The following is a 15,285-nucleotide window of genomic DNA, read 5'->3' as shown; positions in this document are numbered from 1 at the left end:
AACATCTATGTAAGTTACCTGTCATCAAGTACAGTTATAAGTTCTCCAGCTTTAAATGTTAATTCATTATCTTCAGCAGCTTCAAAATCATAGATCGCGCGAACCTTTCGGCCCTCATGTTTGTGATTCGTTAAGAGGCTTGACGTGCTCGGATACAAACTGGAAAGTGTTGTTTGCTGTGGCCTTTGTTCTTTTAGGGACAATTCAATGGCTACAAAAAGTAAATAATTTCCTTTAAAATTCACAGATACAAAAAGGGGCAGATGTAACAATTTGTAAATTTTACTCTATGAAAGTTTTGTAGTATAATTCTGCATTTGTTGCACAATACACAATTTCTTCCCTTCGTTTAGAAATAACTACACTGAGCAAAAATACTAACTTTCATCATCTTAAAATCTTGCTTGAGGTGAAGTCAATGAGAGCTTTACTATAGCATTCAGTGGGAACAGGATCAGTACTTAATACTTTAACATAAATGCCCCCGGTCCAAAGAAGTCAGGGGAAGTTTTTCCCATAGGTTTATGTACCTGTGGGTTTGATCCAAACATTTGCAACTCAATGAATATTTTTCTTTGGACATATGCAAATGTAATTTAAATTCTTACTAAAAGCTGCTTGAAGTGTTAAAAAGGAAAAAAAACATTGCTATTGTAAAAAATCCACTTTTAACAGTTTATGGTTACAAGTTACATTTGATAATACAAAAATCCTTGAAGCTGTCAACTGTCAAAGGTCAGAAATGCCCACCAACTACTAGTGCAAAAACTTTATACATATAATTAATACAAAGAATCTATATATCCATTGCTAACCTGCTAAGTCATACAGCATATGTCTACATTGCAACATAAACCAAGGCTTAAATTCAGGTTCAAGACTAACCCCCCTTCTATCTTCACTGAAATTATGCTAACCCAGGGCTCGGACCCAGGGTCCCAGCCCAAGTCAAGATGGGACACTCAGAGTTTGAACACTATTGTTTTACAGTGTAGACGCAGCCTTGCTTGACTCGTGTCCTGGAGTCCTCCAGAAGTATCCCACAATTCCAAGGGCCGACTTCCTCTGTCCTCTCTATCTCAACAATCTCTAATCGACTCAACTGAAAACAGAAGCCACGCCACCCCACCCCCTCTTTCTTAACATACAACACCAGCTCAGTGAGTCAGCGTTAACCCATTCTCTTCTGATCACTGAGCGGCAAGCACACCATCGAACAGACTCCTGAGTTTGCAATGGATACCGAACAGAACAAGCCTTTTGTAAATTGTGCTGCTTCATGGCCATGGAAGCATAGCCTGATTTTGGTGACTCTCTAGTGCAAGGCCACTAAAACTGTGGACCTCAGCAAAAGTACCAGGAATAACCATGTGTACCAGCAAAGAGCTAAAAAGCTGGCAGCTTTGCAGATTTTTCCAGACATGTGATCAGTGCAGAAAGCATTTAAGAGACTGAATGAAGAGTGAGTACGAGAAGACGAGAGACAAGAACCACATCTTGGGCAATTCACCAATGTCATGGCTGTTTTATCAGGAGTTTGACCAAGTGCTGGGCACTGCACCCAGCAAGGAGTCAACCATGGTGCATGACGATCTGGTCAGCCAGAATGGTGCCCTGCTGGTCCCTGAATCCAGCATGGGGACTGATGGGAGCCAGCAGCAGGTGATTCTGTTTATGAAACCAATCACAAAGAAGGCTGTGGAACGGGATTAACAGCAAATTCTAGGTCCCTACTCAGAACAGCTTTTTCATCCTCCCCCACACCGAGGAACATCTCACTGCGAGCCTGCAGAAAAGGTGGTAGAGACCGAAGCCTCCCCAGAGCCTGTTATGTTTCTGACTCCAAGTAAAAGTTTATTACTACAATAATGGAAGGGATTTCCGCTCTGTGAACCAATGCACAAGTTATGAGAAGCCCTGGCAGGCAGCATGTACCTACTAATGGCAGATTGTTTCAGAGCACTTTGGAAGCCGCCTTCCTCCCTCCACTCCCCCACACCATCACATGGAGTTCAAAATGGCAATCGGGAATTGAAAACAGTAAAAAAAACCTGCTTTAAACAGTTTTTTAACTGTAATGTCACAGATGTTTGCCAGGGTCATTCATGTTTTCCTTTCAGTAGTAAGAGCTTGAAATTTGCCACTCTGTAAATCACTGAACCATCTATGGAGCCATCTGGAAAGAGTGAACTGTGTGTATGTTTTTCAGAAACTGTCTTCTATTTCCAAATCTAGTCCATTTCAGTTAGAGATAGTTCATGCTGTCAGTGGGTCACAAAATTATTTCTCCCAAGTACAAGTAGGATGACATTTTTTGCATAGAACTGTGCCGAGAATGGGGAAGAGGAAGGTTGTAGAAGTCTGCATGCAGCAACAACAGGGTAAACCATGTGTGAACTAATGCTGCATCCTGTTAATTCTCTCATGGATTCTGACCCCATCCTGATTATTGATAGCTGCAAACTTTTCCTGAAGCTGGAACTCCAGATATGCAGTTACATTGCAGGAAAGGGCATATTTCCAAGGGCCACCTCAGTAGCTGACTAGCCCACTGCACTCACAGATGTGCTGTTCAATCACTATATGTTGGAATATTTCTACTGCATACACTGCAGGTTTCCCACCAACTACCTGGAATAACATCTCCCTTTAGCAATATGGCACCATAAGAAAAGTTATGTCCTCCAAAATGTGAAAGGCCTAAAATCATTTAAAAAAAAAAAAAAAAGTCTTTTGCACCAAGGGCACTATCTGCCACCACTCCACCCCCTCTCTAGCCAAGCAGTTACACAATTCTAGTAAAACAGAAAAGGATGTAATTTTACACTTACAATTGTCTCTGCACTTCTGTAACTGCAATTAACCAGGCTGTGTCCAGAGAAAGTAGACTGAAGCATCCCAATCACGAAATATATTGGTTCAGTTTTAAACAACATTTGTCTCATGGAGATTCCACAAGAATTAATTCTATGCTCCTCCATTGAGCTACATTAGACAATAATCCTGTTTCTGTTCCTATTTCTGGGCCCTCAACCTCTATTGCCTTCTGTTCATCAAAAACTCAATCCCTGGGGCAAAGCACCTTCATGGACTGTTCAAAAGAAAGCATTTCGTGATGAAGTTATGGTCTAAGTTCTTGACACAGCAGACCAGCAAGTCCAGTACCCGAAGGTGAGGGACACAAGACTGGAGCAACAGTATGCTGAGAGGCAGGAGGGAAGACTGAAGCTCACCACCCAGGTGGAGGACAAAGTTTCAGCAAGGGAGCAGGCAATTGCAAAACAGTTCCTGGAACAGGAAGAGCAGCTAAGAGTGGAAGACAGAGCTCAACAGAGAACTGTTTCAGCAAGTCATCTCTATCATGACTGCAAGAGCACTGTCTCCTGCTGCCTCCCCCTCACCATGGCCTGATCCCCCTGCAAGTTAACCACAGTCCAGCACTAGTTTGGACAACTTCATATCAGGGCAGTCCATGCAGTCAGGTACCATGGGCAGCTGGGCAGAGCAACTGAATCCCATGAAGCCTTCCTTATTCAACCCATTCCCTGTGAATACCTTTGCCACCTCTCTCTGGGACTAAATCAATGGAACACAGGAAAAGAAAGGAAAAGGAGAATGTGGGGCCAGAGAACATGTAATAGTAGAGGGTCTGTGTTGGGTTTGCACCGTTTCTGGCACTTTAAAGAAAATGATTCTTCTGGTCTTTTTTTTGGGTTGTTGTAATATCAGCTGGCCTGCCAAGCAACTGGTGACTGTTGTAGTGTTTTAATACATGTTTATAACTAAAGCCTTTTATGTCATCGAGAAATTTTATTGCTATCACTGTGTCACATGATACAATCACGATTTGAGATGATAAAGATAAAAAAAACATTCAGGAGCAATTATATATTAGTAAGCAAACACTATTCTTCTATTTAGCCAGGTACAGCAATTCACATTACAATAAATTTCATATATAAACCCATGCTACCTCCCTTCAATTCATCATGTCTTTCATAACTATAATGCATGACAACCAATCCAAAACCCCTCCCAAGAACTGAACCCCCCCAATCCAGCAAAAATTAGCCACTTTTCCCCTACAAACATATTCATACAGGTACTATTCCCCCTCTTCCACTGGGCCACGCAAGTCCATAATGTAAGAACACAAAGCACCCCTGATTTCTGTTGTCCAGATGCAACCAGCTCCCGCAGGTGGCGGCACTTCCTGGCTGAAGGCACCAATTCAGCAGCCCCTTGCTGTCATAGGTCCATTCAGAGGGAAATAGCTCACCTCTGGCTTCACAAAGATTGTGAAGGCCAAAGCATGCCACAGTCATTGGCATCCAAACGGGTTTGTAAAGATCTCTAACAGAATTTCAACCTGCGAAAAGCACATTCAACAACCATTCTGCACCTGTTGAAAGTGTAATTAAACCTTCTTTTGCCAGGGCCTCTGAAATCGGGAGTTTCATAAGCCAAGGCAAAAGGGGACACACGGGATCCTTCAGAAAAATGGTGGGGACAGTAACTCCGCTTATGTCAATGTCATTTGGTGGGAATAGTATCATAGTCTGTCCATGAATGTAGACTCCAAAGTAGTGAAAAACTCTGGCATTGTGACCTTTTCCAGTACAGCCCATGTTGACATTGATAAATTGACCTCTGTGGTACGTGAGGAGTACCACTCTTTATGATTTATGTATTCATGTGCTCCTTGAGGAGGACAAACTATGGCACATGAGTTCCATCAATTGCCCCAGAGCAGTTAGGAAATCCCATTCTCTCAAAGACCGCAATTACTTCCGGAATATCTTTAATGTCCGCCACCCTGGAGTAAACCACACGCCTGATTGCCTCAGAAACCTCTGCCACCACTTTAGCAACAGTCGACTTTCCAACACCAAATTTATTGTTAACCGACCTATAGCAATCTGGGATAGTCAGCTTCCAGACTGTCATAGCAACCGGCTTCTGGACTGGCAAGGGTGATCTCAGTTGTTTCTCTTTATGCTGGAGGGTTGGGGTTAGCTTCTCGCAAAGCTTCAGAAATGTAGCTTTCTTCATGAGAAAGTTTTGGACCCACTGCTCGTCATCACAGGTCTGCATGACAATGTGGTCGCCTCCATGTTGCTGGCACTGGGAATGCACGGATAAAAAAGGCTGCTCGGCAGGATGTGTTGGCAAGCTGTTCAAAATTCCTGTAATGTGCTGGATGGGCACTAAAGTTTTCCCTCAGCACATAATGGTCCAAAGGCTAGAACAGCCATATTTCAGAAGGAAGCTCAGGACTCTGGGATATAGTCGGTTTGTCTGTGCACTGCAGTGTGGACACCAGAGCCCCAGGTTTGAGCCTGGGTCAGAAAAGTCTTGGCACAGAGTTAAGAAACAGTATAGATGCTCAATCACAGGTTCTCTTACACAGGTCTGCTGACTCAAATGCCACTAACTCTGGGCTTACAATGCAGTGTAGATACACCCATAGTGACTTGTCAATAGATCCTGCTACAGACTTCAATCAAAAGTCCATTCTTCTTGCTAAAAATATATAGGGCCAGATCTTTGGGTGTATTGTCACTGCTAGCATGTTTTGGTTTAAAAAACTGATAATTGGCCCAGATAGGATCAGCCCAGCATAAGAATGATCCTGCTGAGGTGTACAACTGGCAACTGAATAACACAAACTCCTTGCTGCCTGAGTAAGGAGAAAGGAAAGATGCAAGGTTACTGAAAAGGAGGTGCTGGTCAGGACCCCACTATACTATCACAATTCTGGACTAGATTTTTGCGCCCATCATGGCAATTATCATCCAGTGTAAATTAGAGCAGCCTCTAGATTGCTCTAAATGCATGGTGAAGAGAAGTGCACAAAGTAGCACTATGATTGGGATAGTGCAAGCAAGAAATTTAAGCCAGCTTTGCATACCACTTGCACTGTGTGCATTGCTGATCCCATCAAATTTTGATACTCCAGACAACTAAGGTACCTCATCTACCCCCAAATGAGGGAGAAATCCAAGTAAAGGATTTCCGCTAAGTCTTTCAAAGTGAAGCTCTCCTTGAGATCACATTTGACTAGCAGGCTATTACAATGTCACTTCACTTTTTCAGAGGATAATTCAAAAAGCAGAGAATGATTTTTTTAAATACCTATAAGTAAAAAGCAGAAAAGGATTTTTAATACCTATAAGTAAAACAAAGGGTTTTTTTAAAATCTTTTCCATGTTTTTTAAATATTTAAAATTGAATAATCATCACTGCAGTTCACAAATATACTACTACACACAGGAAAAGAGGCAAAACAAAGCTATCCCTTAAGCAGTATATATTTAGTAGATATTAACAACTATATCATAAAGTATATAGATCAGAAAATAAATAGTCACCTTTTGCTAAATCTTCCTCTTCCTTTTTGTTAACTGCTGTACCAGGATCTTTGGCTACTAGAGCTGGGCTTGCTTTTGCTTGTTCTGCAGCCTAGCCAAACACCACAAAAGTGAAAGTTAATTACAATGGCCTTTATGGCAGTGCATTAAACACACTATTTTGTTCTGTCATTGTCTCAGCCAAACTTCTTGAGGCCATTTATTTTAAAATACAATGCAAATCACAGCATGCGCTCTTTAAAGGAGCATTCAAATTTTGTCTAAAACAGAGGCATTCTTAACGTTTCTATAAGTTGACATTTTGTTTCTAAAATGCATTACATAACTTTTAAACACAAACCTACAAAACTGTAGACATCGAAGATAAACAGAATTTGTATGAAATTCCAGGAATTCATTCATCACTTAAATTCACAAGCTTTTGCATATTATTATATGAATTATACCTGTGAACCAACAGCTGGAAATGTAACTCCTTGCTCCTTAAGATTTTTTATCATGGCAGATATTAGACTAAGCTGTGGGTCGTTCTTGAATTCATCTGTCCATTCCACCATTAGGGCTTTTAGCTTTTCACAGACTTTCGGATGACCCTGGAAACGGCAGAAGTTAAGTTCTATAATTTAGGAATCTGCTCCTAATAATTTCTTATTAAATTAAATTTAGTATCTGAAGAAGTACACAAAATAATCAAATTGATGCACTCTTAATTCTCTTCATTTCCTATCCCGATGAAGGTGCTGTTCTACTGCACACAGGAAAAATTAAGGTGGAAAGTTTCTTCAAATGTTTAACCATTAGTATTGTCTTATAAGTTGTCTGATAACAAGAGCATACTGAAGAACCGTGACATAATCACAATTGGTAAGGACTCTATCAGCATTAAAATAGTATTTTAAGAACATTTAAGGTGTACAACTTGCATAGGGGCTTATGAATAACACAAACTCCTTGCTGCTTGAGTAAGGAGAAAGGAAAGATGCAAGGTTACTGAAAAGGAGGTGCTGGTCATATTTTGTTATTGCCATATCCCACATCCAAGTTAAAATTCCACCAACTGAGGGGTGGAGATGGCCCAGAGGAAGACCCCCCTAGTACATGGGTGCATCAAGTCTGTTTCAACGTTAGACTTTCGGCCCAACAAGCCCCCTGCATCCGCACAAGAACGTACCAAATGGTGAACGATTGCTACGGCCGACCATTTGGCTAAGTGTTGAAGAAGACGACCACTGCCATAGCCTTAGGAACTTATTCAAATGTAACTGATCTCTTACCAATTTTTCAGTTCTGTGTCAAAATTTTAAGAGATCTAGCAATGGAGTCCTACTATTTGCTGTTTCACATACACAAGAAAGACATGTACTACTATGAGATGTGTCATCTTAAGTATCTAAAGAAAGAGAGAATCACGCTCATAGCTACTATAGAAGTCTAAATGCATAAATAAAGTCCCTCTAATCTTTTTTTTAAAAAGAGTTCTAATGCACACATTCTGTTCCCACCACAACCTGGCAAGCAACCATTTCCTTACCAACCCTCACTCACTATAGCCTCAGCCATCCCTCACATCTCCGTTAAAATTCACATCCCCACACAATCCCCAATAGCACAGATTCCATTCCACCTCTCAGAAAGGTATTTCCCACATCTAATTCAGATTCTATCATGAAATCCTACAAAGGAACACAATACATTACCTTATTCAATACGTTGCTTACTTCACTAGCAAAATCTCTTGAACACACTTCTAAATGAAAGATTTTACCACAGTTTGATACGCATGCTCCTAGAAGCTGAAGAGAAAAAGAAATTAAAAGACAGCCATGCATTTGTACAACATAGCTTTGCAGGAGGAAAAAGGAAGGAAGCAAAAGGCCACCTACTGTCAGTGCTTGCATAGCAACATGAGGATCCTTATGGTTCACTCTCTTCATAACAGACCGAAGGCAATCCTTAGGCCTAATAATTAAGGGGGAAAATCACAACTTTGAAATATTACAGTCCATAAACCACATCTCATTTTGAGGGAAAAGGCAGAAGTAACACAAGCTTTACATAAATAACTTTACATAAATATCAGGAAAATAATTTTTTGTTAGCTTCAAGGACAAAAAACATTTTGTCAATGTTGCAATTTTAAGAACTGTACCTTTAGCAGTTCTACCTTCCAAAACATTTCTATGTGAAAGATTGTTAGATTTCTGAATTAGGAGGAGCTCCCCATTAGGCTAAATTTATTTTATCTTTTGAATTATAGTTTTGTATAGTTCATCTACCTTTATGAAAAAAAACTTCCTGTTTTTTAAAAAACATTCATAAAGTAGCAAACATTGTCTATTGCATATACTGTGTAAAACACATGGCACAATTTCTGTGAAGACCAATTTCGAGCAAGATCTAATTTGTCTCTGCATATTCAGATTTTCTGTCTGAGCAGGAAACACATCAATATCCAATTTTAGTTTGGAATAGCTTTCTTTGTGTACATCTACACAAAACAGAAAGATGAACAAAAACTGTTATTATAATCTGATGATACTATATAGCTGGCTACATATTCTGTACCTGGGTACTTCATGGTGTAATATGAATGGAATATTGCAGGTCAAATGCAATTGTTCATTTGGTCCATTTATGGCTTTTGTCTCAGATAGAAACTACAATTAGAATTTCCAGGCTAACAGCTATATTTCAGAAAGAAAAAAAAAATCTTATTAGCCAACCTAAAAACGCTTACAAGTGTTTTGTCTGTTTTTTAAAAATTTAAGAGAATTGCTCAGTGACAGAGTTTCCTGCAGACAGGAGTCCTGCAGTGTTACACACTGCAGGAACGGACCTTAATTCTTTCCCAAACAGGGTCACACATTCATTTGTGCTTGCCTCCTCTCCACCCATTTCATCTATTAGACTCTCTACCACCTCTCCTCAAAAGGCAAATACTCTTCCGCACACTCTTGACAGACTAGACTCATCTGCACCCCACAGGTCCCAATCTGGCCACTCTTCCTAACATGGTGATCCATATCTGCACAATGTAAGCTTTGCACAGTACCCAAGGGCTTCGTGTGCATAACACTGGTATATTATATTATAACACATCTTAAAAGAAACACCTTGTATATACTTCTAAAGATAATCATGTATTGCACATTATTTTTAAGTGAATATATGTCTGTTTTTGGATTCTCACACCATGTCTTTGTAATTCTTATATGCAACCACTCAAAACATATGTTAGGATATTCTATTTGTTAGGGATTTTGGAGAAATGAAGATGAAATTTCTATTCACATCTCTGTTGGAGATATTCCAAGCCAAAAGAGGTTTAGAAAGTGTTCTTTAAAAGTAAAGAATACAATTTGTAACCCCCACATGCCTTCAATTTGCCCCATACTTCTGAGAAAAATTCTACTCTGGCATGACATCTGATATATGAATTTTGAGATGGATTGCCTTGGTTTTTATGAAACCGGGGAAAGAGGAGCAGTGGTTTGGAATATATACTGTATATATATTATTGGTATAAGAAATTGGTTGTGGTGAAGGTACTAGTACTCCATAATAAACACACCTCCATACTCCCAAAAAAAGTGAAAAGAAGATTTGAATGTTTAGGGTTCTGTTTTATATATCTTTAGCTTTTTTTACACCTATCACTAATACCTACAACAAAGCAAAGAAGATAGTTCCCTATACTTTTTAAGCAATAGTGAATTCATTCACTATTGACAAGAGTAAGCCTTTCAGTAAATCTATAGTCACTTTAAATCACCTTTTTTCTTGGGGACTCTTAAGTGTATAAAACATACAGGTCATAGACCTGTAAAATCAAATTTCCAAGAAGGGAACTGGGTTGCTGAGGGGCACACATTTTTAGTAGCACTTGGGGAAAACTGGCTGATTTTCCCACCTCCTGAAACAACAGCAATCCGGGCTGCTGCAAGAGACAGGCAGAGCTCTCTCCCTCTCCCCTGAAGAGCTGATACTATTTCCACCAAAGAGGAAGGAGGAAAAAACTGTTACTAACCTTTCCATAACTGTTGTTGTTGTTCAAGATGTGTTGCACGTATCCATTCCTATGTATGCGTATGCTCGCCCCAAGCACAGATGCCAGAAATTTTCCCCTCAGTGATATCTGTTGGGTCAGCTCTAGTCCCCCCTGGAGTTGCACGCTCATAGCACCAGTATAAAAGGGTCCTGCTGACCCATGCCCCCTCAGTTCCTTCTTTCAGGCTCACTCCGAAGAGGGGTACGAGGGTGGGTCTTGGAAAGAACACGTGCAACACACCTCGAAGAACAACAGTTATGGAAAGGTTAATAACCATTTTTCCTTCGAGTGTTTGCACATGTCCATTCCAATGTAGGTGATTCCCAAGATGTTGTCCAAGTGAAGAGTTCAGAGTCTACTGACACGCTGACTGCAACACCACTTGACCAAATCCAGCATTGTCCCTAGCCTGTTGGGTGATGGTGTAATGAGAAGCAAAAGTGCGAACTGACAACCACATCGCCGATCTACAAATGTCCTGGATAGGAACTTGTGCTACAAATGCTACCCAAGATGCTCGGGCCTTTGTGGAATGTACTGTCAGGGCAGGTGGAGCAGGAACCTTTGCCAGGCCATAGCATATGTGGATGCAGGATGTGATCCATGATGAAATTCTCTGGGCTGAGACAGGAAGACCTTTCATCTTGTCTGCAATGGCTATGAATAGTTGAGTAGTTTTCCAAAATGGTTTAGTCCTTGATGTAGAAGGCCAGTGCACGTCTAATATCTAGCAAGTGGAGGCTTTGTTCTTCCCTGTGGGTATGTGGTTTCAGATAAAAGACCATCAGGAAGATAGCCTGTTTACTATGGAACTGCAAAACCACTTTCGGAAGGAAGGCTGGATAAGGACACAATTGAACCTTGTCCTTGAAGAACACTGTGTATGGTAGTTCTCATGTTAGGGCATGGATCTCTGAGACCCTTTTGGCAAAAGTAATGGCCTGGTGGTCACCCTCCAGGACACATTGAGAAGAGAGAGCATGTTGCCAGCAGATCAAATGGGGGTTCTGTCAGTTTTGATAATACCAGGGTTGAGGTCCAAGGGAGAGATTGGTTGTCATACAATCTCTCAAACCTTAAGAATCCAATTAGAGATGATGTTCAAGAACACAGATCAGCCATTAACCCATGGGTGAAAAGCTGAGATTGCGGCCAGATGGACTCTAATAGATGCCACAGTTAGACCTTGTTGCTTCAGGTGCAGTAAGTAGTCCAAAATGAATAGTATCGATGATTGCGCAGGCGATACTGTCTTCTGCATGGACCAGATAGAGAACCTCTTCCACTTTGCCAGGTAAGTAGCTCTGGTGGATGGCTTCCTGCTCCCTAGTAGGAGCCTATACAGGAAGGATGGGCTCCACCTTAACCAAAGTGGATCCAGACTGCTGGCACTTAACATTAAAAAAGTTGCAGAGCAGTTTTTAAACTAAGAGATGGGGGAAAGCTGATTGCTGCAGAGGAGCACGTGGATTGGACAGAGACTTCTCTTAGAGGAGAGTCTATTGATAGAGATTATCTAGGTTTTAGTCAGGAGGAGAGGATGGAAGAGGATAAAGTATGGGCCAGATCAGAAAGAAATGTTCACATAAAAAAGAATCTGACACATCACAAAAGGGCAGACAAATAAACAGTGACAAGTTTTTAAAGTGCTTGTACACAAATGCTAGAAGTCTAAATAATAAGATGGGTTAACTAGAGTGCCTCATGTTAAAGGAGGATATTGATATAATAGGCATCACAGAAACCTGGTGAAGTGAGGACAATCAATGGGACCCAATCATTCCGGCGTACAAAATATATCGGAAGCACAGAACAGGTTGTGCGGCGCGGGGGGAGGAGAGTGGCACTATATGGGAAAGAAAATGTAGAATCAAATGAAGTAAAAATCTTAAATGAATCCACATGTTCCACAGAATCTCTATGGATAATAATTGCATGCTCTAATAAGAATATAACAGTATGGATCTATTATCAACCACCTGACCAGGACAGTGATAGTGACGATGAAATGCTAAGGGAGATTAGAGAGGTTATCAAAATAAAGAACTCAATAATAGTGGGGGATTTCAATTATCCCCATATTGATTGGGTACATGTCACCTCAGGATGAAATGCAGAGACAAAATTTCTCGATACTTTAAATGACTGCTTCTTGGAGCAGCTGGTACAGGAACCCACAAGGGGAGAGGCAACTCTCGATTTAGTCCTGAGTGGAGTACAGGATCTGGTCCAAGAGGTAACTATAACAGGACCGCTTCGAAATAGTGACCATAATATAATAACATTTAACATTCCTGTGGTGGGAAGAACACCTCAGCAGTCCAACACTGTGGCATTTAATTTCAGAAAGGGGAACTATGCGCAAATGAGGAGGTTAGTTAAACAGAAATTAAAAGGTACAGTGACTAGAGTGAAATCCCTGCAAGCTGCATGGACACTTTTCAAAGACACCATAACAGAGGCCCAACTTGCATGTATACCCCAAATTAAAAAAACACAGTAAAAGAACTAAAAAAGAGCCACCATGGCTTAACAACCATGTAAAAGAAGCAGTGAGAGATAAAAAGGCATCTTTTAAAAAGTGGACATCAAATCCTAGTGAGGTAAATAGAAAGGACCATAAACACTGCCAAATTAATTGTAAAAATGTAAGAAGAAAAGCCAAAAAGGAGTTTGAAGAACAGCTAGTCAAAAACTCAAAAGGTAATAACAAAACGTTTTTTAAGTACACCAGAAGCAGGAAGCCTGCTAAGGGGCCCCTGTACGATCCAAATACAAAAGGAGCACTTAAAGACGAGAAACTAAATGAAGTCATTGTGGAGAAACTAAATGAATTCTTTGCTTCAGTCTTCACAGCTGAGGATGTTAGGGAGATTCCCAAACCTGAACCGTCCTTTGTAGGTGACGAATCTGAGGAATTGACACAGATTGAAGTGTCATTAGAGGAGGTTTTGGAATTAATTGATAAACATAACAGTAAAAAGTCACCGGGACCAGATGGCATTCACCCAAGAGTTCTGAAAGAACTCAAATGTGAAATTGCAGAACTATTAACTATGATTTGCAACCCGTCCTTTAAATCAGTTTCTGTACCCAGTGACTGGAAGATAGCTAATATAATGCCAATATTTAAAAAGGGAGCGAGAGGTGATCCCGGCAATTACAGACCAGTAAGTCGAACGTCAGTACCGGGCAAATTAGTGGAAACAATAGTAAAGAATAAAATTGTCAGACACATGGAAGAACATAAATTGTTGCGCAAAAGTCAACATAATTTCTGTAAAGGGAAATCATGTCTTACTAATCTATTAGAGTTCTCTGAAGGGGTCAACAAACATGTGGACAAGCGGGATCCAGTGGACATAGTGTACTTAGATTTCCAGAAAGCCTTTGACAAGGTCCCTCACCAAAGGCTCTTAAGTAAATTAAGTTGTCATGGGATAAGAGGGAAGATCCTTTCATGGACTGAGAACTAGTTAAAAAACAGGGAACAAAGGGTAGGAATAAATGGTAAATTTTCAGAATGGAGAGGGTAACTAGTGGTGTTCCCCAAGGGTCAGTCCTAGGACCAATCCTATTCAACTTATTCATAAATGATCTGGAAAAAGGGGTAAACAGTGAGGTGGCAAAGTTTGCAGGAGATACTAAATTGCTCAAAATAGTTAAGACCAAAGCAGACTGTGAAGAACTTCAAAAAGATCTCACAAAACTAAGTGACTGGGCAACAAAAATGGCAAATGAAATTTAATGTGGATAAATGTAAAGCAATGCACATTGGAAAAAATAAGCCCAACTATACATACAATATGATGGGGGCTAATTTAGCTACAACTAATCAGGAAAGAGATCTTGGAGTCATCATGGATAATTCTCTGAAGACGTCCATGCAGTGTGCAGCAGCAGTCAAAAAAGCAAACAGGATGTTAGGAATCATTAAAAAGGGGATAGAGAATAAGACGGAGAATATCTTATTGCCCTTATGTAAATCCATGGTACACCCACATCTTGAATACTGCGTGAGATGTCGTCTCCTCATCTCAAAAAAGATATACTGGCATTAGAAAAGGTTCAGAGAAGGGCAACTAAAATGATTAGGGGGCTGGAACGGGTCCCATATGAGGAGAGATTAAAGAGACTAGGACTTTTCAGCTTGGAAAAGGGGGGATATGATAGAGGTATATAAAATCATGAGTGGTGTGGAGAAAGTGAATAAGGAATAGTTATTTACTTGTTCCCATAATAGAAGAACTAGGGACCACCAAATGAAATGAACAGGCAGCAGGTTTAAATCAAATAAAAGGAAGTTCTTCACACAGGGCACAGTCAACCTGTGGAACTCCTTGCCTGAGGAGGTTGTGAAGGCTAGGACTATAACAGGGTTTAAAAGAGAACTGCGTAAATTCATGGAGGTTAAGTCCATTCCTGGCTATTAGCCAGGATGGGTAAGGAATGGTGTCCCTAGCCTCTGTTTGTCAGAGAGTGGAGATGGATGGCAGGAGAGAGATCATTTGGTCATTAACTGTTAGGTTCACTCCCTCTGGGGCACCTGGCATTGGCCACTGTCGGCAGACAGGATACTGGGGTGGATGGACCTTTGGTCTGACCCAGTATGGCCATTCTTATGTTCTCATGGACCTGGTCCGAGCCTGCTAGCTCTGTGGGGTTCAGCCACAGAGTTTCCAGGCCATCAGATGGAAGGACTTGAGGATCAGGTGATGCAGGCAGCCGTGGTCCTGCGAGATCAGGTCTGGATGCAGAGGCAGAAGGATTGGCGTCCACCGAGAGGCCTAGAAGTGTGGTGAACCAATACTGGCGGGGCCAGGCAGGGGCTACCAGGATGACTCACGCTTTGTCTCTTCTGATTCT

General features: G+C 40.9%; 1 protein-coding gene across 2 annotated transcripts in view; it reads right to left on the bottom strand.

Annotated features, from left to right (window-relative positions):
- STAM (signal transducing adaptor molecule) overlaps positions 1 to 15,285 on the bottom strand; it is a 74,719-nt gene that overhangs the window by 19,062 nt on the left and 40,372 nt on the right. For both annotated transcript variants that reach the window (XM_084619258.1, XM_084619259.1), the window contains 5 exons: positions 8,255 to 8,330; positions 8,069 to 8,164; positions 6,818 to 6,964; positions 6,372 to 6,462; positions 19 to 211 (listed from right to left, as the gene is read on the bottom strand). In XM_084619258.1, the coding sequence (XP_084475384.1) occupies positions 19 to 211; positions 6,372 to 6,462; positions 6,818 to 6,964; positions 8,069 to 8,164; positions 8,255 to 8,330 (603 nt within the window). The remainder of the gene's footprint in view (positions 1 to 18; positions 212 to 6,371; positions 6,463 to 6,817; positions 6,965 to 8,068; positions 8,165 to 8,254; positions 8,331 to 15,285) is intronic.

Source organism: Lepidochelys olivacea (assembly GCF_965140295.1).
Source record: "Lepidochelys olivacea isolate rLepOli2 genome assembly, chromosome: 2".
NCBI lineage: Eukaryota > Metazoa > Chordata > Testudines > Cheloniidae > Lepidochelys > Lepidochelys olivacea.
This window is presented reverse-complemented; position numbering and strand designations above follow the sequence as displayed.